Consider the following 23736-nt stretch of genomic DNA (forward strand, 5'->3'; position numbering starts at 1 on the left):
GGAAGTCCAGGTATGTTACAGTTTTCTTATGAGATAGGATGATGAACTTGGTAAACATATAACTAACATAGATTTCAAATTTCGACAAATTTTAGTTTCAGAAATGGTTAAAACTGATGAACCAATAGCTTGTGTTTAAAACATTTTAACATTATAGGACGAGACGATCAACCACAGCGACGTCCGACCACCCGACCACATCATGCGACTGCCAACAACAGACAGTGTTCTTGAGGGTAGCCAGATGTCCACAGCCGCCAGTATCACCCACGTGTTCTTATATGTGCTCGATTTATTTTGGTAAATAAACTGTTTTGGAACATATATCTTCTGTTGCTTTTAACTGATTTAACTGCCGATCTATTCGAACTTCACGCGATTTTTCACAGTTTTATGGAAGATATAACGTCATACTGAGCACTCATATTCAAGTATTTATTAACAAATTAAAAACTCATGAGTGAATAATTAAAAAAAATGTGTTTAAATCATGGTCCGTAGTGTCTGGTCCGTAATGTCCATGGTCCGTAGTGTCCGTAATTCTCAGCTAGGAATGTCTAAAATTCGTTTTCGAAATGTCCATTTTGTTGAATAAAATGTGTTTGTTTTCTGTTACGGAACAAATCTAGTCTAGCGGATCGCGATAAAATCAATGTGTCGTTCATCAGTGATGGAACTTGGTATGTAGCAAGCATATGTGAAAATGTACCTTGGGATTGCATTTGGATCAATAAATGGGTGAGGCATAAACAAGAACTTACTGATTACCTTTTTACTTAGATTCTATGTAAGCATTTCAAACTTTTTAAAAATAGTGTTACCATTATTATTTTTGTGATATGAAAATTAGTAGTTTCTAATTGTATGAATGAATAATAATATTAATCATATTTTTTATAACTTAGGCCACAACAAATTGATTCAGTAAACCTTTACCCTACCTTAAGTTATTGAGTGAAATAAAATTACAACTTGTAATATGTTGGGAGTGTTTGGCAATGATTATCTTTTACAAATGTGCAGCCAATGTTTTGGTAGAGTATCTCAAATAAATATAGAACGGGAGCAGGTATTACCAAACATGCTTGTATTTCCGACCACTTCTTTTAAGTTGATCTAATATGCAAATAAATATCAAATAAGCCATTGATGACATAATGACTGACATCATATCCTTTTCCAATCGATCAGCCATTCTTAGAAGACGCTAGATTGTAAACTCGCCGATTTTGAAGAATTTAAAGATTTGGGCGATGAGTGTCTCATATGAATTTTGTACTTTTAGGCCCATGAGGTCATAAGGGCATGTACTACATATCTGTTGGTCATGTTTTAGGTTTTACATAGTTTTGCCATTAAATCACGTGTGGAAGTAAGGTAGATAACTAAAAGCATAAGTGTCTTATGTTAGAAGAAAAGTTATGCGGGTGGTCGGAAATAGGCACATCTTGTCAAGATTGTTCTTCTATTTCCAAACACATAAAATTCATTCAAGTGTTATTATATTTCGAAGCATTACATTCTCTCAATGACGTTAAAGCTATAAAACCATTACTTCAATACATATTTTAACATACCAATTCATCCATTTTACTGGGCTTTAACCATTGTATTAAGATATGTCTCTCTTTTTTAGAAAATGAGTCGACAAATTGGGCTAAAATGGCAAAAGTACTCCTCAAGTATTTTGGAAGAAGCGGCTGGCTAGGTGCGGGCAAAGTCAATCAGTTTGAATAAGGCAGCAAAGACATACGGGTGCCGAAACACAATGCTGTTCATTATTAGTATGGTGGTCATAAACCTGTTCTAAGTGAGCATGAGAAGTCATGCATTGCTGACTGGGCAGTTCATATGGCGCGTATTGGTTATGGGCGCACACGTCAGGAACTAGCAAACACTGTTAAGAAAATACTTGACGATGATGGGAGGCCTAACCCCTTTGAGGATAACAAGCCCAGTAAGGATTGGCTATCAGTTTTCTTTAAGAGGCATCCAAAATTGTCACTGTGTACAACATTTCGACTCGGTAAGGAGCTAGCTATCATCACAGCTGAAAGATCAACAAATGGTTTGAAAATTTTCGAGCATATATCGAAATCGAGCTAGGCGATACGGAACTTCTGTCTGATCCATCAAGAATAAACAATGCAGATGAAACTGGCGTAAGTCTTTGTATGAAAGGAAGTCAGGTTATTGAATTCAAAGGGGCACCGGTAGTATACCATTATGGGAACTCCGATAAGACTCAGCTAACAGTAATGGCTGCATGTAGAGCAACAGGGCATTATGTACCACCAATGATCATTTTTCCAGGACAACGATTTTCCTACAATCCTCTTGAAGGCTTCTAAGAAGCGGCTTTGGGTTGATCAGAGTCAGGTTGGATGGACTCTGAAGTCTTTTGCCATTGGCTCGAGAATGTCTTTATTCCAGCAATTGAACAGCGACACCTCAAGGAACCGATGTTACTGTTAATTGACGGCCATGTCACTCTTGTTACAATCGAAGCGTCAGATATTTGTCTGCAGAATGGAATTGAGTTGTACTGTCTTCTTGAACATGCGTCCCATGTCCTCCAGCCCCTTGACTTAAGGCTCTTCAGCTCACTTAAGAAGTCATGGAGACAAGCGGTAAGGGACTGGCAGTCAGAAAACGTAGGTATGTACGTGACAAAGCGCGCATGTTCAAGAAAGCTTGGACAGGGATTTCAAGAAGCTGGATTGTTTCCATTGGATCCTGATGTTGTTGCCAAATCCGTAAAATTGGAACCAAGCAAGATATTTGGCAGTCTTGAGAAATCAATTTCTAATGACACAACAGAGCACCGTTTCTGAGCCTGAAAGGTGAACAAATGTTAATACGATGGAAAACGAGCCTGAGCCTACCGTTTTTGAAGAATCTGAGTCAAACACCTGTAAATGGGGATACAACCGTGCCCAAAGAGACAGAGCAGCAGACAGAACAGGCTAATGCAAATGCAAATGCGTCTCCAATTTTCAAACACTTGGTAAAGCTGGCACCCAAATCATCAGACGGTAAATCTAAAGTATCAAGGAAGATAAGTATGCCTAAAGCGATCACCGGATCCGCATATAGGAAACTGATGGAGGAAAAACGGGCACAAAAAGAAGAGGAAAAGCAAAAAAGGCAAGAAGGAAGACAGAAAGGATACACAAACTTAAGATCAAAGAAAAGGAAGAGGCTAAAAGGAAAGCTGAAGCGAAACGTACATGTAGGAAGAGGGCCGAAGATAAACAAAAGAAACGCGAAATGCGGGAGAGATTGCTTAAGTCATTAGGAGTCTGACGTCGGATCCGACGATGCATTAAATATCAATAGAAACAAGTGCTACACCTGTGAAAAGGCATATGATACCGATTTTATCGAGTGTGTGCTTTGCTTGCGTAGGTTTCATATTGATTGTGTTGCAGATGATTACTTAAATGTCGATGGACTGCTGTTTGAATGCAAAATATATTGTACATGTATTATCAGGCATGCAGTTTAATTGTTAAAACACAAAAACTAATTGATTTGTTAAATGTTTTAATTGAAAAGAAAACAAGTTATGTATGCTAGCATGGAAATAAAGTTGAATGTATTTCTTTCAGGTCGAAAATATGTTATTTTTTAAAAACATGAAAGTGGTCAGAAAAGCACACTCATCTGTTCGGAATTACAATCCTTGTTCGGTAATACCATCAATATGGTATATAGTTTCATAATGCACTATCTCCGCCTATTTAAGTCGCACATAGACAGTTTTTACTTTAAAAAGCCTAGATAACACGTTCTGTAAAATTTTGCGATATTGCTTGTTTTACCGAACATTACGAATTGGGGCGTTTAAGTGTTCGGTAATACCCCCTCCAGCTCTATATGTCTGCATATTCAGAAAGTACCAATTTCATTAAATCAATATTTCTATTTCAAAATAAATGCCAAACTGCTCCAATTTTGTAGAAAATAATATGACAGTCACAAAAGAAATGTTATTCACTTTGAAACTTTGTTTTTTATCAAATATTTTCTTAAAGTTTCAGAATTTATCAAAGATTTAAAGAGAAACAAAAATGTAGCTTGCTTCAATGAAAACCTGAACCAGAATGCCATCTCAAAGCAATTTCCCCATAATACTGCCAAATCTGGTGTCAAAACAGTGTGGCCTGTTTCAGACATGAAACAGCCCGGTTTCGACTCACTTTCGTCACTTGACCAGGGGCCAGCAACGATGAAGCAGATTTAGCTGCAGACCTGTTGGATTTATACCAAAATTAATATAGCGGACATATTTTCTAACAAAGATTTAACATGAAAAGTTCTAACTCAGGATCATATTTGCAAAAATACAGGTAATTGTTTTAAAAGTGCAACATAGCAATGTTCAATCAACTAGGAAGAAGCTGTTAAACTTTGTTCACAAAAATGGAGCTGTGCTACACAAATGTTATTCATAAAGTCAAGTTGTTAATTTGCAATTATGCAGTCCCCAAAGTGATTCGCCTTATCTAGTGTGATTACAAATAAAGGAATTTAGAAATATCTATGTTTAATATGCACAGATCTATGCCTAAGGTTGCTTACTTAATGTAGCCACATTGGATGAAGTATTGCAATATACAAAATGAAAAGGATGCCATTATTCTATAAAACATTTACATGGTAACTTTACACTATATTTCCTTTGCCAAGATGCGGGTCTAATCAATATACGTGCTGACTTGCACTACCCTGATACTGTCTATTACCTTAACCATATTTAATCACCCTTGCTTCAATTGCTCAAAAGACTGAAAACATTCCAGAAATGATCAGCCCATGTTACATTAAAATAAAAGCTGATGAAAGTAATCCAAATAGCCTTAATACAAATTTAACGGTAATAATAAAGTCTTGTTAAATTCTAAGAAACTCTGTCAGGGTGAAGCCCAAACAACTTGTTACAATTCTGTCCTCCATTTGTACAGCTACATCAAGAGATTGGCTGTTCACTGTAGCCCAGAGTGGGGTGAAGTTGCCGTGATGCTAGCCGTTCTATATCATCCAAGCTTAGACTGTTTATTCCACAATCAAATTGCTAAAAGTAAAAGAATTAAAAAAACATATTGAAGGTTATGGTGAACATTGACAATAAGTATAAGTTATTGAATATATATGAAAATTACTCTAATAAGCACTCGAGTGAGTGCAGATATTTTCATATAAATTCAATGACCTTTACATTACATACACTAACATATTACTAACATTAAAATGTCCTTAAAATCAATGATTGCATCTATTTATCATATATTTTGAGAAAACATTAAAATGACAATTAAAAAAATAAAATATACTGGCCAGTATAGTTGTCTTTTCTAGGTAATTTGTGTGAACAGAATGAAATTAGAGAGTGGACAAATTCAGTTTGGTTAAATGACAAATCATAGGTTATAACTCTTACAAAAAGTTAAAGCGAAATTGCTGTTTATTTAACTTTTCATAACTCAGGAGAAATTATAGCCATCTCGCTGATGATGGAAAACTGTTGAGACATTATTATACACATTAAACTAAGTTTGATAAGGACTGAATAAATACTGGTGTAGAATGAGAGGACGCATACTTTTTGCGACCACCCGTCAGCCATGGGTGATCCATTAATACATACTGTATTTCAAAAAAGCATACACAGACTGATCATAAGTGAAGCACTACCTTTTCAAATTCTTTGATAACCCTAGCAGCATCTCTCTCTGTGAAATGTCTCTTCAGAAAGGTGTGCAGTTTTCTCCAAAATCCAGTTGGGTCATTATGGCGTGTCACTGTATATGTATCCTCCTGAAATTAAAACAAACTAGAACTGTAAGCCAAAGGCTAACGAATACCCCCCAACCCTTCCCTGTCTAGGTTGTTTGCCCTGGCCTTAGTTATGGTATCATTAGAAAGCACAAGGCAATACATTTATTTAGTTTATTTAGAATACCTATTACTGAATCAGGGACTGCCATGGCACTGCAGCAGAGATCACAAAATGGTGGACGGGTGAATTTGACAGTCTGCCAACCCAATTTCTGTTTATCCACCCCCACCACCTCCCCCCCACACATGAGTACCAAGGAAATAATACAGGTGCACAAAATCACATATACAAAGGTTCACATCATGGTCATGGATAGCTGAAAGTTTGAGAAAAATATATTGAAAAATGACAAAGGAGTAGGCCACCAAAGCGAATATTGTAACAAATTTAAGGCCTGTATGCACCTAACTTCAGGACTTTTGATGGTCTTTTTAAGGAAAAAATCAATTAAAGGTCTTTTTAAGGCCATGCAAACATTCTGATTAATACAGGTGCACCAAATCACATATTCAACAGTTCATATCATGGTCATTGACATCTGAAAGTTTGAAAAAGATTTATAGAAAAAATGAGAAAAAATGACCAAGGATTAGGCTAGACAAAGCTGTATAATTTTTGCCTATTTTAACTTATTCAGGGGCCATAATTGGAGACATGATCATGTGATTCCAACCACAATCACAGGGGCAAATGTTCTCACCATGGCTAAAAGTTTGAAAAAGATTCATTCAAAAATGACGAAGGAGTAGGACGAACAAAACTAATTTTACCCAATTTAACTCATTAAGGGGCCACAACTCCACTCAGGATCATGTGACTCCCACCAAATTCATGGAGGCAAAGGTTTACATCATGGCCATTAATATTTGAAAGTTTGAAAAAGATTTGCTCAATAGCTTCAAAGAAGAATCCTGGACAAAGCTTATTTTGCCCAATTTAACTCATTAAGGGGCCACAACTCCACTCAGGATCATGCGACTCTGACCAAATCCACGGAGGCACAGGTTTACATCATGGTCATTAATATTTGAAAGTTTGAAAAAGATTTGTTCAATAACGACAAAGATGAATCCCGGACAAAAAAAAAACGGACGGACAGACGGACAGACAGACGGACAACCCGATTCCAGTATACCCCCCCCCCCCCAAACTTTGTTTTGGGGGGTATAATGACTTGCACTAAGGATAAGATTAGTTATCATGAGATTAATAACAAATGGAAATGTATTAATTTCTCACTATTTTAAACAAGGCCGAAGTTGGAAACAATGTATGCTCCACCAAGTTCATTATATATATATCATACCTTTCATAAATGTGTCCCTTCTTTATATGTACTGAGTCAATTAAACCCTATATCACTGTATATTAATTTTAATAAAAATTCCAGTTTTATGACATCAGTGGTCCATATACACTTTCAGTGGCTGAATGGCCAGTCCTTAATATTACACACCAACGAAGGCAATATGACATTGTAAGTTACAATGTCATTTGGCCCTCATTGGTGTGCATTATTTCTTAAACATATGTATGTATATGTATATATTATACCTTACATAAATGTGTCCCTTCTTTGTGTATATGAAGTTGATCGGTCCGTATATCAATGTATTTTAATAAAAAACCGGTTTTTATGAAGTCAGCAGTCCATATCATATCTTTGGCCAGTCTGGACCTCGCCAAAAATATAATATGGACCGCTGACGTCATAAAACAGTGAGTGCTGCTTGCAGTCTTTACAAGGACATTTTTTTTCGCAAGTTAACATTATTAGATTTGTTTAATAAAACATATCAAAGGCGCTTTAAAATTATTAAATGGTTAAAAAATTGTTCCGTATAATATAAGAAATATAAGACACCACTTTGGGCCATATGGCATTATAAAGACCGGCCGGTCAGCTCCCGAAGTCAAATGGACCTAACGCCTCGGTCCATATACACTTTCAGGGGCTGACTAGCCAGTCCTTATAATGTCATATGACCATCAGTGGTGTATAATATTTCTTAAATAGTATACAGTTGGAAGAATAAATTGGAAAAGATTCTGTAAATCTCCATAAACACAGCTTCATTGGATGTTTTAGGTATATTGATATTTTTTATTTCTTTTTGAAAATTGAGGCTGGATTATGTGCTCTGCATATTGGCTCAATGTAGGGAATATTTGAGTAACCTTTACTACGCTCCTTGGGGAGTGCAATGTTATCAGTGTCAGGTAATGGTTACCTGTGACTCCAGGGCCCTGTGTGAGGTAGTTCATGGGGATTGTGAGGGGTAGATGTTATGGTTACCTGTGACTCCAGGGCCCTGTGTGAGGTAGTTCATGGGGATTGTGAGGGGTAGATGTTATGGTTACCTGTGACTCCAGGGCCCTGTGTGAGGTAGTGCATGGGGATTGTGAGGGGTAGATGTTATGGTTACTTGTGACTCAATGGCACTGTGTGAGGTAGTTCATGGGGATTGTGAGGGGTAGATGTTATGGTCACCTGTGACTCCAGGTCCCTGTGTGAGGTAGTGCATGGGGATTGTGAGGGGTAGATGTTATGGTCACCTGTGACTCCAGGGCCCTGTGTGAGGTAGTGCATGGGGATTGTGAGGGGTAGATGTTATGATTACCTGTGACTCCAGGGCCCTGTGTGAGGTAGTGCATGGGGATTGTGAGGGGTAGATGTTATGGTCACCTGTGACTCCAGGGCCATGAGTGAGGTAGTTCATGGGGATTGTGAGGGGTAGATGTAATGGTAACCAGTGACTCAAGGGCCATGTGTGAGGTAGTACATGGGGATTGTGATGGTAGAAGTTATGATTACCTGTGACCCCAGGGCCCTGTGTGAGGTAGTGCATGGGGATTGTGAGGGGTAGATGTTATGGTTACCTGTGACCACCGGGCCCTGTGTGAGGTAGTGCATGGGGATTGTGAGGGGTAGATGTTATGGTAACTCTTGACTCCAGGGCCATGAGTGAGGTAGAGTATGTGGATTGTGAGAGGTAGATGTTATTGTTATCTGTGACTCCAGGGCCATTAGTGAGGTAGTGCATGTGGATTGTGAATAGTAGATGTAATGGTTACCTGTGAATCAAGGGCCATGTGTGAGGTAGTGCATGTGGATTGTGAGGGGTAGATGTAATGATTATCTGTGACTCCAGGGCCATGAGTGAAGAAGTGCATGGGGATTGTGAGGGGTAGATGTAATGGTTATCTGTGACTCCAGGGCCCTGTGTGAGGTAGTGCATGGGGATTGAGGGGGGGGGGGTAGATGTAATGGTTATATGTGACTCCAGGGCCATGAGTGAAGTAGTTCATGGGGATTGTGAGGGGTAGATGTAATGGTTATCTGTGACTCCAGGGCCATGAGTGAGGTAGTGCATGGGGATTGTGGGGGTAGATGTAATGGTTATCTGTGACTCAAGGGCCCTGTGTGAGGTTGTGCATGGGGATTGTAAGGGTAAGGGTAATGGTTACCTGTTACTCAAGGGTCCTGTGTGAAGTAGTGCATGGGGATTGTGAGGGGTAGATGTAATGGTTATCTGTGAATCAAGGAACCAGTGTAAGGTAGTGCATGGGGATTGTGAGGGGTAGATGTAATGGTTATCTGTGACTCCAGGGCCATGAGTGAGGTAGTGCATGAGGATTGTGAGGGTTAGATGTAATGGTTACCTGTGACTCAAGGGACCTGTGTGAGGTTGTGCATGGGGATTGTGAGGGGTAGATGTAATGGTTTCCGGTGACTCCAGGGCCCTGTGTGAGGTAGTGTCATGGAATTGTGAGGTGTAAGGGTAGTGGCTACCTGTGTCTCCAGGGCCATGAGTGATGTAGTGCATGGGGATTGTGAGGGTAGATGTTATGGTTAAGGGTGACTCCAGGGACCTGTGTGAGGTAGTGTCATGGAATTGTGAGGTGTAAGGGTAGTGGCTACCTGTGTCTCCAAGGCCATGAGTGAGGTAGTGCATGGAGATTGTGAGGTCAAAGTGTTTTGGTTACCTGTGACTCAAGGGCCCTGAGTGAGGTAGCACATGAGGATTGTGAGGGGTAGATGTTATGGTTACCTGTGACTCCAGGGCCATGTTTGAGGTAGTGCATGGGGATTGTGGGGGGTAGATGTTATGGTTACCTGTGACTCAAGGGACCTGTGTGAGGTTGTGCATGGGGATTGTGAGGGGTAGATGTAATGGTTTCCGGTGACTCCAGGGCCCTGTGTGAGGTAGTGTCACGGAATTGTGAGGTGTAAGGGTAGTGGCTACCTGTGTCTCCAGGGCCATGAGTGATGTAGTGCATGGGGATTGTGAGGGTAGATGTTATGGTTACGGGTGACTCCTAGGACCTGTGTGAGGTAGTGTCACGGAATTGTGAGGTGTAAGGGTAGTGGCTACCTGTGACTCAAGGGCCCTGTGTGAGGTAGTTCATGGGGATTGTGAGGGGTAGATGTTATGGTTACCTGTGACTCCAGGGCCCTGTGTGAGGTAGTGCATGAGGATTGTGAGGGGTAGATGTTATGGTTACCTGTGACCCCTAGGTCCTGTGTGAGGTAGTGCATAGGGATTGTGAGGGGTAGATGTAATGGTAACCAGTGACTCAAGGGCCATGTGTGAGGTAGTACATGGGGATTGTGATGGTAGAAGTTATGATTACCTGTGACCCCAGGGCCCTGTGTGAGGTAGTGCATGGGGATTGTGAGGGGTAGATGTTATGGTTACCTGTGACCCCAGGGCCCTGTGTGAGGTAGTGCATGGGGATTGTGAGGGGTAGATGTAATGGTAACCAGTGACTCAAGGGCCATGTGTGAGGTAGTGCATGGGGATTGTGAGGGGTAGATGTTATGGTCACCTGTGACTCCAGGGCCCTGTGTGAGGTAGTGCATAGGGATTGTGAGGGGTAGATGTAATGGTAACCAGTGACTCAAGGGCCATGTGTGAGGTAGTACATGGGGATTGTGATGGTAGAAGTTATGATTACCTGTGACCCCAGGGCCCTGTGTGAGGTAGTGCATGGGGATTGTGAGGGGTAGATGTTATGGTTACCTGTGACCCCAGGGCCCTGTGTGAGGTAGTGCATGGGGATTGTGAGGGGTAGATGTAAAGGTAACCAGTGACTCAAGGGCCATGTGTGAGGTAGTGCATGGGGATTGTGAGGGGTAGATGTTATGGTTACCTGTGACCCCAGGGCCCTGTGTGAGGTAGTGCATGGGGATTGTGAGGGGTAGATGTTATAGCTACCTGTGACTCCAGGGCCCTGAGTGAGGTAGTGCATGGGGATTGTGAGGGGTAGATGTTATGGTTACCTGTGACTCCAGGGCCCTGTTTGAGGTAGTGCATGGGGATTGTGAGGGGTAGATGTAATGGTTACCTGTGACTCCAGGGCCCTGTGTGAGGTAGTGCATGGGGATTGTGAGGGAAAGGTTTATGGTTTCCTGTGACTCAAGGGCCCTGTTTGAGGTAGTGCATGGGGATTTTGAAGGAAAGGGTAATGGTTACCTGTGACTCCAGGCCCCTGTGTGAAGTGGTGCATGGGGATTGTGACTCAAGGGCCCTGTTTGAGGTAGTGCATGGGGATTTTGAAGGAAAGGGTAATGGTTACCTGTGACTCCAGGCCCCTGTGTGAAGTGGTGCATGGGGATTGTGAGGGAAAGGGTAATGGGTACCTGTTACTCAAGGGCCATGTGTGAGGTAGTGCCATGGAATTGTGAGGTGTTAGGGTAGTGGCAACCTGTGACTCCAGGGCCACGTGTGAATGGGGATGGGGATAATGGTTACCTGTGACTACCGGGTCATGTGCAAGTCGGATCTGGAGGACTGTGAGTGGATGTGGGTAATGTTTACCTGTGAATGACGGTTCATGTGTGAGTTGGATTCTGAGGACTTTGAGTGGATGTTGGTAATGTTTATCTGTGAATGACATGTCATGTTCAAGTCTGATCCGGAGGACTTTGAGTGGATGTGGGTAATGTTTACCTGTGACTGCTTGGTCATGTGTGAGTCGGATTCTGAGGACTGTGAGTGGATGGAGGTAATGTTTACCTGTGAATGACAGGTCATGTGTGAGTCGGATCCGGAGGACTGTGAGTTGATGTCGGTAGTGTTTACCTGTGACTGCTGGTTCATGTGCAAGTCTGATCCTGAGGACTGTGAGTTTTTTGGATACTGATTACCTTTGACTACAGGGTTACATGTGAGTCGGATCTGGAGGACTGCCAGTGGTGGGGTTTATGTTTACCTGTGACTGCAGGTCCATGTGTGAGGTGGTGCCGGGGGAATGTGAGGGGGTAGAGGAGCAGGTGGCTGGTGTCATGCCTCCTCCTGGCCGCTTCAGCATCAGGTATAGCTTACTTCCATCTGTCACCTTGTAATAGCTTAGGGCTTTATCGTCTGAAAATATATTTAATATCATGTGGTGAATAAAACAATTGGTTGCATGTACTCAAGGGCCAAATCCGGGTTTATATCTTTCCATCAATTTCATTTTTTATTTTTGCTCAAATATCTTTTGCCTAGTTAAATAAGGGAAATCAATTTTATTGACTAGAAATAGCATGTTTGAGGAAAAAGCAATTGTATGTTCAAATTAATGAAGTTTTATACGATTACGCTGGCAAATTAAATGAATCCTTAATACTTCTAGTCTATATTGCTGAAAGTGTAAATGCACTTTATGATTCTGTAATTATTTATTGAAGTCAGGGACTGACGGTGAGTCATCATGATATTGACTATCTGGTTTTGAGATTTGACATTTATTTCACACCAAGTTTATCTGATGTTTGTTTTTGATTGTTTTGTTGACAATTTGACATAAATGTGCTTGTCAGTTTGTTGGGAAAAGGAACAAGTGAAAAACTACATAAATAGTTCACTTCTTTATAAAAACAATACGAGAACCTCTCATTAAGTTATATGGTCTTTGAAAAGTGTCTTTGATATACATACTTCAATTCAGTGTTGCAAACCCAAATCTTGAATCAGATATGCATTATTTCAACTGAGCCAGGATTTGAACAAACTTGATAGTGGACCACTATATGATATACACAAAATATCAAGGGTCTACCCCTAACTGTTTCAGACAAGAAGATTTTCAAAGAATTCACTATATGTAGGTATAAGTATGTAAGAAGTTTGTGATCTCCAGGGTGTGGCCAGTTTTGACCTTAAGGGCATAATTTGAGCAGACAACCACTAGACAATGTTACACATCAAATATCTAAGCTCTAGGCCTAATGGTTTTTGTTAAGAAGATTTTTGAAGTCTTTCCTTTTGGTCGCCATGACAACCCAGGTTCTGCATAGAATTCAGTCCTCTAAATATTGAAAGGGCACAACAGAAGTTTCATTAAAATTGCTCAGGCCATTTAGGAGATGATGTTTATAAGCAATTGTTGACTCCAGACGTTGGACATGGACATAGACATATCACAATAGTTCACCTTGAGCACATTGTACCAATGCTATATGGATTTTTTTTATATAATATGAAAGTTTTCTTGCATACAGGACGTGTGTTTCCGGTCATGTGATCAGTGCTGGAAAACCCCATCTTACATATCCCATGTAAGATGAGTCACGCGCAACAACGCGCCACTTCTCATTTCTTTTATTGTATGGTTTATGAAAAAAAAATTATGCCATTTCAATAAAGTGCAATTAAATATATATGTTTGCAAGACTTTTAATTAAAATTGAAAATAAATAATCATAAAAAAGTGATGGTGTAATTGTACAAAAGTTCGTTTTCAACGTCATTTTTTCCACAAATTTATAAATTTAGATATGCAAGAAAAAATATCAATCATGTTTTTCCGTACTGGAAACACATGATAGATACTTATAATCTTACTTGATTAAATAAGAAGGTTAAATGGTTGGGAGCCTGTGTGTAAAGTTTCAATGCAATACATGATGCATTCGCTGAGGAACTGACTTAAAAGTGGCTACATGCAAAACCTTAACCAGAATTTCTATGTTGAATAAAAAAGGGGCCATTATTTGTATTAAATGCAAACTAGAGTTATCTTACTTGGTTAATTAAATAGATTGGATGGTTCAGTACCATTGTATACCTACCTACCTTTTGTCGTCTAGGGAACTTCTTTAGCCCTAAAAGGCTAGTAAATCCCTTTAAACTGCTTCGTCTGTAAGTTCTCCGCCTTCGGTATGACTTAATATACTTCAGAAGTATCAAACCGTTTGTTTTTCCAAAGTTTATCAAGACCTGCCTTGAAGGCATTCACAGATGTGGTGTTCACTAATTCATGTGGCAAATTATTCCAAGTTGAAACTATACGATTGCTGAAAGAATTTTGACGTAATGATTTCCTTGCTTTAGGTTTAAATAATTTCAAATTGTGTCCTCTGGTACCACTATTGTCAGCAAAGGTGAAAAATGTTGTCATACTAATGTCATCAATATTGTGTACTATTCTAAACTCTTGAATCATGTTGAATCTTTTCCTTCTAAAGTCTAAAGATGGGAGGTTTATTTTTCGTAGGCGATCGTTGTAAGTCAATCCCCTCAAATCCGGAATTAATCTAATTGCTCTTCTCTGAGCGTTTTCAATCACCTGTTTACACTTCTTTGTTATTGGGAAATATATCAGGTTTCCATAATCCAGATGCGATCTGACCAGTGATTTGTATAAGGTCAGGAATAGAGTATTGTCAATATGAGTAAACTTTCTTCTTATTAATCCAATAATCATGTTGGCTTTGTTCAAAGTATTACTGATGTGCTTTTCAAAACTCAAACTTTCAGTAAAAAGTACTCCTAAATCCTTCTCAGAGTCTTCCTTTTTAAGCTGTTGTATATTTCCATCTCTGTCAGTCATATGGTAGTTGGTATCAACTCTTTTGCGACCAAAAGAAACTACTTTACACTTCTGCACATTAAATTTTAAAAGCCAGTCCTTACTCCATTGACACAGGTTATCTATATCTTCTTGAAGATGTTGTTGATCCACTCTCGAAGAAAGAGGAGTATAAATTTTGCAGTCATCAGCAAACATCTTACATATACTTCTTACTACATCAGGTAGATCGTTTACAAAGATTATAAATAAAATTGGTCCCAGGACAGATCCTTGAGGTATTCCGGATATAACTGAATTCCAGTTTGATTTATGGCCATTCAATACAACACGTTGCTAGCGATCAGTCAGGAAACTTTGAAGCCAAACTAGTATTTTTCCTGATATTCCATATGATTCCACCTTCTTCAGAAGTCTACGATGCGGTACACTATCGAACGCTTTACTAAAATCCAAATAAACTGTGTCAACCTGCAAATCTTAATGCAAGACATCAAGTACTTGCTGAGATATTAACCAATGTGTGCTAACATGCAAAACCTTAACCAGAATTTCTAAGTCAAATAATAAAGGCCCAAAATTTGCATTATATTCAAAAAAGTGTAATCTTACTTCATTAATTTAGTAGATTAGATAGTTGGGAATACATATCTTAACTTTCAATGCAATACACGATATATTTGCTGAGATATTGACTTATATGTGGTTACATGCAAAACCTTAACCAGAATTTCTAAGTCAAATAATGAAGGGCAATTATTTGGCATTAAATGCAAACTAGAGTTATCCAACTTGGTAAATTAAGTAGGTTGGATGGTTGAGTACCATTGTATCAAGTCTCAATGCAATACCTCAAGTAGTTGCTGAGATATTAACCTATGTGTGCTAACACGCAAAACCTTAACCAGAATTTCTAAGTCAAATAGTAAAGGGCAATTATTTGCATTAAATGCAAACTAGAGTTATCTAACTTGGTTAATTAAGTAGGTTGGATGGTTGAGTACCATTGTATAAAGTCTCAATGCAATACCTCAAGTAGTTGCTGAGATCTTAACCTATGTGTGCTAACACACAAAACCTTGACCAGAATTTCTAAGTCGAATAATAAAGGGCAATTATTTGCATTAAATGCAAACTAGAGCTATCTAACTTGGTTTAACCTAACTAAAAAATTGAGGGAGGGCTTAACTGAGATAAGGTGCGCATGCGCAGAGCACTTTCTTAAGGTGTTTTTGCTTACATTCATCAACTAAAGTTTGAATGTGATTTCTCTAGATCAAACATAATATAGGTGGGAGGGTGTGGCAGTTAAGCCCTCCCTCAATTCTTTACTCAAAGAATTGAAATCAAACTTCACCTTAATCAAGGTAAGCTTCATTTAATTTTAAAATTCTTTTTCGTTTAAAGAATTTCGTATGGTCTTACCTGAGACTTTAAAGCAGAATGTGACAAAAACACTATCTACATCACAAGATTCCTTCTTGGAACTTGTCACTTCTGTTTAACACTGGTTTGTCGTAAAACTTTCTAAATGTACTTTCTCTTGACCATCCCGCTTTAGTAAGAATGTCCGCTATAGGTACTGCTGATGTACTTGCTTTTGATGTCACCACAGATCTAACACTGTGTGAACTGAAATCCTTTACATTTATTCCAGCTCTACGCATAACTGTCTTTATCCATCTCGAGATGGTGTCTCTAGTTACAGTTGCGTGTGGTTTGACATAACTCATAAAAAACTTTCCAGAATTACCATTGTGTCTGAGCACACTAGTACGGGAAAGATATTCTTTCAAAACAGTATAAACGCATAATCTCCTATCTGGAGGATAAGCTCTAAACGAAACACATACAACATTATGTCCGGGCCTGCTTTGCTTAAGATGCCCATTAAATTGTAACACATATTCAGACTTCAACTTTTTGTTACATTTAAAGTTCAACAAATGTAACGTATGTACACGTGCAGCTTGAGTCAAGGCCATAAGCATTACTAGCTTTAAAGTGAGATCCTTTAAAGATAAATGTTTCACTGGTGAAAGTTTCTTTAAATACAACAACACTATATCTACATCCCAGATATATGTATATCTAGGTTTGGAAGGTCTAGATGCAAAAACTCCTTTCATGTATCGTATAATCAGTGGATGATTCTCTACTCTAAAACCATCGAACTGTAAACCTAGTGCCGAGAGAGCTCCTTTTGCTGTGTTTAAACTTTCATATCCTAGACCGTTTGAATATTGGAATGTTAAAAATTTGACTACTGTTTCCAGCGTTGGTAAAATTGGAGATGTTTCCCTTTCACTACAGTACTGAAACCACCTTTTGATATGCGTGTTATATTGTTTCTTAGTCCCTGGTCTCCAAGATTGCATGAGAATATTGGTAGTTTCCTCTCAAAATCCTCTGGGTCTGAAGTTCTCCCTAATACTTTGCAAACAACTAGACAAAGTGTTTGTTCTAGTGGATGCTGCACATCTAGATGAGACACTTTCTCTTTTTTATTATGATTGGAAAGTCCATCAGTATTTCCATGAGCCTTGTGAACCAGGGTTGTGTGGGCCACAATGGAGCCACAATGATGCCTTTGGCCATGTCTCTGTTTATCTTCTGCACACATCTCCCTAACAAACTGAAAGGGGGAAATGCATAAAACAAGTTAGCATTCCATGCAAATGTAAAAGCATCAACACATTCACATTCTGGATCTGGTTTCCAAGAACAATATCTTAGAATTTGTGCATTCAAACGTGAGGCAAAAAGGTCTATGTCAGGTATGCCCCATGTGTTACAGATATGCTTAAATATATTTCGATACAGTTTCCATTCTAAATTATCTTTGAATACTCTTGATTCTCTGTCTGCTTCCAAGTTTAATTTTCCTGCTATATGCGATCATGTTAGCCATTTGTCATGTTGGACACACCATTCCCATGTCTTTAAACTGACACTATCACCCTTTTCAGAAACAATACCCCCCATGTTGTTGACATAATTGACAGCAGTTGTATTGTCACACAGAACTTTAATATTTTGTACAATATCGAGAATGAAAGGATCAGATGTTAGTTTGCGCCATTCCTTTACAAAATTTGCTATTCTACCTGCTTTGAAACAAGGTCTCATCTATTGTCTGTATGTCATCCGAGATCCCCGGCCTCAGTAGTTTTTTGGATCAGATGTAGACGTGCTCGGCTCTGAAGGACCACGCCCTCTGCCTCTTAATCATGCAGAATAGTTGCCTCTGAATCTGCCACGCATTACGCCCCTGCGTATTGGGCCTCTGAACACTCTATTTTGGAACATTTTATAACTGATCTTGGAACAGTCTTCGATCTCCTTTGCTGATTTTGAGACATCATCCCCAAAAAGAAACTTTGTGAATGGTCTACTCTAGACTACAAAGATGGCTATATTCCTGTTTCAATTCCGGCTTGAGAAAGTCTTTTCTGGTCAGGTTCACCTGCTTGTTGGCATGGCCTAACAATGCCATCATTACAGTTCTCAATCCAATGACCCAAGATCAATGTCACTGGCACTGTTTTCAAGTTTGGCCATAGTGTCAACCACTTTGGTCAACAATGTTGCACCTTTAACAATCGAAGACTCGATATTTTGTAACTTTTTGTCGGCTGTACGTGCCGCGGGTGACACAGCATCCCAGATTAACTAGTTCATCCTAACAACTGTCAGCCCCTCACATTTTCATCTTTCACGAGTTCTGAGTATCGATCCCATTCAGGAAAAGATCATTAAAGTTCTCAGCGAGTACACTATTCACCTCTTTATCACATTTCTCAGTGGCCTTAAACCGTTTTGCCATGTCTTTGAATCTATTATTGTTCGGGTCAGAAGGCTCTTCCTCAGCTCTTCTTTTTGGCTTTTTGGCAGCCTCATAATCATAGTCCTCTTGTTCGTATTCATCGTCGTAATTTTCAATTACGTCCATTCGTTAAGCAAACAAATTCAAAACCTCTGAATGTTGTTTCATTGTACTTTGTATACTATTTAATGTCGAGAGCATTTTTTCCTCTGATACCAACAGTTTCGTCTGCATATTTTCTGAGACCGGCGTTGATTTTTTGGTCTGACCTTCGTCACGATTTCTTTTAACGGGAGCTTTCCCTTTTTTCGAACTTTCCGCCGAATGTGCCGAACTATGTTCGGTTTTGTCAGTGTCTTTCCCAACAACGTTGAGACCTACGTCGGCCATTTTGAAAAACACGTGGACCGTGTCGTAGAGTAAAAACACCCAAAAGTATCGTAAATATAACTTGTCAGAGATCAAAATTGTAAATTTCCAATAAAATGAGTTTACAGTGCACCACTGTACATAAAAGCTATACTCCTATAATTCTAATAATTGATCTACGATCAATTTAAGTCGAATAATAAAGGGCAATTATTTGCATTAAATGCAAACTAGAATTAGGCCTAAAAAAAAAATATGTCTGTTTCCTGTAACCCGACCGACCGTAATTTTTTACCGCCGACCGCAATTTTTTTATGCCCCAAAATTCGAAAAGTCAGATTTTTAGCGATCTCTGGCCTATGATGACAACGATAATTTAAATATTTTGGTAGTGTCCGAATCGTTGCATAGTTACAAACGTTTCCGGTTTGGCAAGTTAATGGCTGTGACATTAAACTGCAGGGCTTTCAATTGACCCGAGCTCCCGGGTTTTGACGCACAGGAATCGTAAATGACCCGAAATCAACGCATCATCCATTTGTAAAATGCATCAGTTTTGACACGGGATATTTCGGTGTGAGAGTCGGTATCATCTGAAAGGAGCCTCAATGCATGATCTGAATGTTTGTTTAACCCGCAAGAGCAATTTACACCCGAAGTGACAAGTGATTATCGATCTGGAATCTGATCGGTAACCTTGTCAATTAGCAGCACTCAAACTCAATGACGTAATATTAACTCCGCCCATTATGCAAATTAACGGATACCTTCCGCTTTTTCGCTAAGTGCAATGGTTTTGAAAAACAACAATGCTAGGATATATTTTGTTCATTTATTTTAAGTTTTTTTTATTATATCTCCAGTTAATTAAAAAGTATTCTTATAAGTTTTTAATGAGTTAACAGAAAAATAAACATTTTTCATACCACATGGTCTAAAAAGCACGGAAAACAGGTGCACGCTAACTAACTTCCTGTCAATTTTAATGAAAGTGAAAGGAGAACTACGTAGATCGTTGTCAGTGTTATAGTTTAGTTCTATCACGGACCTGGTTTATAGGTCCGTGGTTCTATAACAAAACTGTTATGGTTTTGCCATTTATGAAAAATACGATGTTGCAATACTGGCAATAGGAACGTTAAATGTTTTTGTTTACTTCCGGAAAAAAAGATAAACCTGAAAGTGAAAGTTAAAGTAAGAAAGATGTCGTTGCAACTAAACAATCGCTGGTGCATATTGGAATTTGACAAGGATGCACTGGATTACATAACGAAGATGCATTAACTAAATAATATGTTCGTCAGAGTCAGAACATATTTTACCAAGTTTTGACTCTGGGAATGTTTTAACCCCCGTAGTCCAGTCAAGGAAAAAACAACAAGGTATTCTATTGAAAGTTACATTGATTATCGTGCTTGAGATTTTTACAGAATGAATAGTGGATCTAATACAGCAGATCTTTTTAAAACACTGAAAATTGTTAAAAAAAATAAGTTGTGGAAACTCTTTAAGGTACTGTACGTGTACCAGTTTTGCTGTTTTACTGTTTAAAAAAGAAAATCGTATTACTTTTTATTAGTCAGTCTAAGCTTTTTTGATACTGATTCTAGTCTATTTAAACATATTCCAGTCCAATCTGTTATTTTACACTGTTCGCTGTCGAGTCAGCAGGTAAGGTTTAAGTGTCCAAGCAGTGAACAGCGTAGACAATGGGTCTACACTGGTCCCAAAGATCTGTACAATTCTGACAGCCTCTAAGAGTTAAATGGTTTAGTCATTGATTCTAGTCATTTATCAATCGAAGTATTGATTTATATAAAATTATGTTTTGTGGAGATTCTTGCCTGTTCTTGTTGTAACAGCATTTTATTTTATAATAGTTGTCATGTACATTTAATTGTAATACAACTTGATATTATTACACAGTCTATCTTAAAATAGTCTGTGCAATAATATCATGTTTTATTATTAGAAAATGTATGCATTTTGAAAGTTTTGTTTAAAACATTTGCCAAAAATAAATTGTCTAAATGTTCTTTGATTCACTCTTTCACTGGGTTATATTTGCAAAGTCTAAAGATGAACTGCTTCCCTGGTGAACATACTGACAATGCTCAAAATTGCACATAATGTTGCCACCGCTGGGAGTCGAACCCATGGCTATCCTTCAACAGGATGCATTCTACAACTGAAATACATGTACCATGGCTAAAAATAACTGATAAACAATGCTTTTTCTTTGCCAAGCTTCACCTATATATAGATGTGAAAAAATCACTTAGTCTTGATTTATTACAATGATGATGTATATTATGTTTTGATGGCTGTCAAGCTAGCAGTTTTAGCTTATAAGTGGCAGAAAGATTGAATCTATATATCACACTGAATTCTTATTAAAATAATTCACCTGAAATAAACTTGAATATTGGATCATTCTGACATTTAAAAAAAAAAAAAAAAAAAAATCCCTACCTACCGACCCATCTTTTTTTCAGCATGTTACAGGAAACAGACATATTTTTTTTTAGGCCTTATCTAACTTGGTTAATTAAGTAGGTTGGATGGTTGAGTACCATTGTATAAAGTCTCAATGCAATACCTCAAGTAGTTGCTGATATCTTAACCTATGTGTGCATGCACGCAAAACCTTAACCAAGGTGTGATGCCAACGCCAACGCTTGGGTGAGTAGCATAGCTCTCTTTATTCTTTGAAGAGTCGAGCTAAAACGCTGCCAAATGCAGTTTTTCCTTTCTTTTGCTGTGTTTAAATCTAGGAAGAAAAGTGTGGCCTGGTTTGGGATTCGAACCCCAAACCACTGGAGGACTAACATGGCCATCTCATAACAGGATTCAGACTAATGGTTTGCTCTGAAAGTCATTTTGGGACCAAATTGAGCTACATGTAACTTGTGTTAAGAATGTGAACAGCAATCCCATAGAACTCTTCTTAAATACTTAGTTTTGTCACAATAATTATGTCAACCTTTATTAAAGTCATTCAGCAATTATTGTTTTTAGTAACAGTGACCTTGACCTTTCCCATGACTCTGAGCCCCAAACACAATCCCATGAAAGGTCTCTATATATAATTTCTTCCTATATACCAAGTTTGGTTGCAATATGTCAATCCTTACTATTAAAAGTAATTCGGAAAAAAAAAACATTTTTCTATCTTTAGTAACAGTGACCTTAACCCTAGGGGCCCCAAAAAGGTCTCCATAACCCTTCCTATATGCTAAGTTTGGTCACCATAAGTCAAACCTAACTAAAATAATTCTATACCATAGGTGAGTTTGACACCGCCCTCATGCCAGCCTACCCCATCATCTATTACGTCATTTTAATTACCAGGTCTCATTTTGTAAAAACCTGGTTAAAAATATGAAAAATGTGCAGTGCAAAAGCAATTAAGAAAAAAACTTGTAACTTGTAAAACTTGTATTCTTCAAATAGTTGGGCTAAACACATTAGGCTTAGCAGTGAAATCAGAACAAACCATTTCAGGACTTTGCGCAAAATGGTTTTAATTGACAATATTTTATTTTTCGGCCAAAGTAAGAAGGTTAAAAACAAGAGCTGTCATAAGACAGGGCGCTCGACTACGCCGCTTTGTCATAGAAGTGAAAACAATGATGTAATATGTGCCTGTCAAAAGCAATATAAATATCAAATTAAAAAGTAAACAAGAACCGTGATGCAACAAAACACCGTTTTTTTAATGATTGGCAGAAGAGATTCAGTTTCAACTGCTTTTTTTTTTTTGTAACAGAGACCTTGATTCTTGGGGCCCCAAACACAATCCCATGGAAGTCCTCTATAAACTCGTCCTACATATCACTAAGGTCACAGTATGTCAACCATAACTTAAGTTATTTAGTACCAACTGGTAATCTATTTTTAGTAACAGTGACCTTGACCCTAGGGGGCCAAAAGGCAATCCAATGAAAGGTTTCAATAAACTTGTCCTATATACCAAGTTTGGTCACACTATGTCAACCATTACATAAGTTATCCAGTACTAACCATTTTTAGCAACAGTGACCTTGACCTCTTGGGGCCCAAAACATAATCTCATGAATGGTCTCTGGAAAAATCTTTGTATATATTAAGTTTGGTTGCAATATGTACCCCTTTAGTTAACTTATTCAATACCGTAAATGACTGGGTATAAGACGATAGGGGGTATTAGACGCAGACAAAAAAATCTGTGAAAAATCTGAGAAAAAAACGTTTAATCTATGTTTTGGGTTAAAGAACACATAAAAAAATTGTCAAAAACGTCGTGACAATTTCGGCCATCATGTTTGTTGACAGTGATGAAAAATATTTTTTTCGTGAAAATGGCGATGGTTATATTTAAAACCATACAATGATAATGCAAAATGTGTTTCATTTTAATTCATTTTATGTTAGGAAAGGCATTTAAAAGAACTGATTGTGACCATTTGTTTCTGGATAGCACTGAAAGGTACCTTTTATGAAAATATGTAAGATTTCTTTTTGACAGTATATCATAAACGATAACCTGTCGAGAATGAAGTTAAGTTACGATAACCTGTCGAGAATGAAGTTAAGTTATGCATAAACCTTATATTGTACGGGCTTGTTCTCAAAATGTCAACACCTACAGAAAAGAATAAAGTTCGCATAAATGTGTGAAAAAACAAGACCATTATCGCATCAATTTGTAGTATTGGTATGTTAAACAGAACAAAAGGCAATGCAAGTTTTTCACACCTTATCATACAACTGACAAAAAAATATTTTGACAGTGCGAAACATTGCTTTTTATATGCATGTTTAATTATTGTTCAATTCAATTTATTATTAAAATAATATTGAATAACATTTTAACCCGTATATACTCGATCAATATGATGCGAGTAACATCCCTTCCTAC

General features: G+C 38.3%; 1 protein-coding gene and 1 pseudogene across 2 annotated transcripts in view; one reads left to right on the forward strand and one right to left on the reverse strand.

Moving 5' to 3' along the window:
• Window positions 1-421: 421 nt before the first annotated feature.
• Window positions 422-23736, reverse strand: part of LOC128217476 (ubiquitin-like protein 4A) — a 31230-nt gene continuing 7915 nt past the window's right edge. Inside the window, exons 1-5 of one of the 2 annotated variants that reach the window (XM_052924631.1) lie at window positions 16067-17005; window positions 13902-15086; window positions 12059-12210; window positions 5698-5820; window positions 422-5077 (exon numbers count right to left, since the gene is read on the reverse strand). In XM_052924631.1, the coding sequence (XP_052780591.1) occupies window positions 4973-5077; window positions 5698-5820; window positions 12059-12210; window positions 13902-14064 (543 nt within the window). In that variant the 5' untranslated portion in view covers window positions 14065-15086; window positions 16067-17005 and the 3' untranslated portion in view covers window positions 422-4972. Of the gene's footprint in view, window positions 5078-5697; window positions 5821-12058; window positions 12211-13901; window positions 15087-16066; window positions 17006-23736 lie in introns of those variants that run through there. The other variant, XM_052924630.1, reaches the window with a different exon arrangement.
• Window positions 1852-2834, forward strand: LOC128216179 (jerky protein homolog-like; annotated as a pseudogene).

Source organism: Mya arenaria, chromosome 14 (genome assembly GCF_026914265.1).
Source record: "Mya arenaria isolate MELC-2E11 chromosome 14, ASM2691426v1".
Lineage (NCBI taxonomy): Eukaryota > Metazoa > Mollusca > Bivalvia > Myida > Myidae > Mya > Mya arenaria.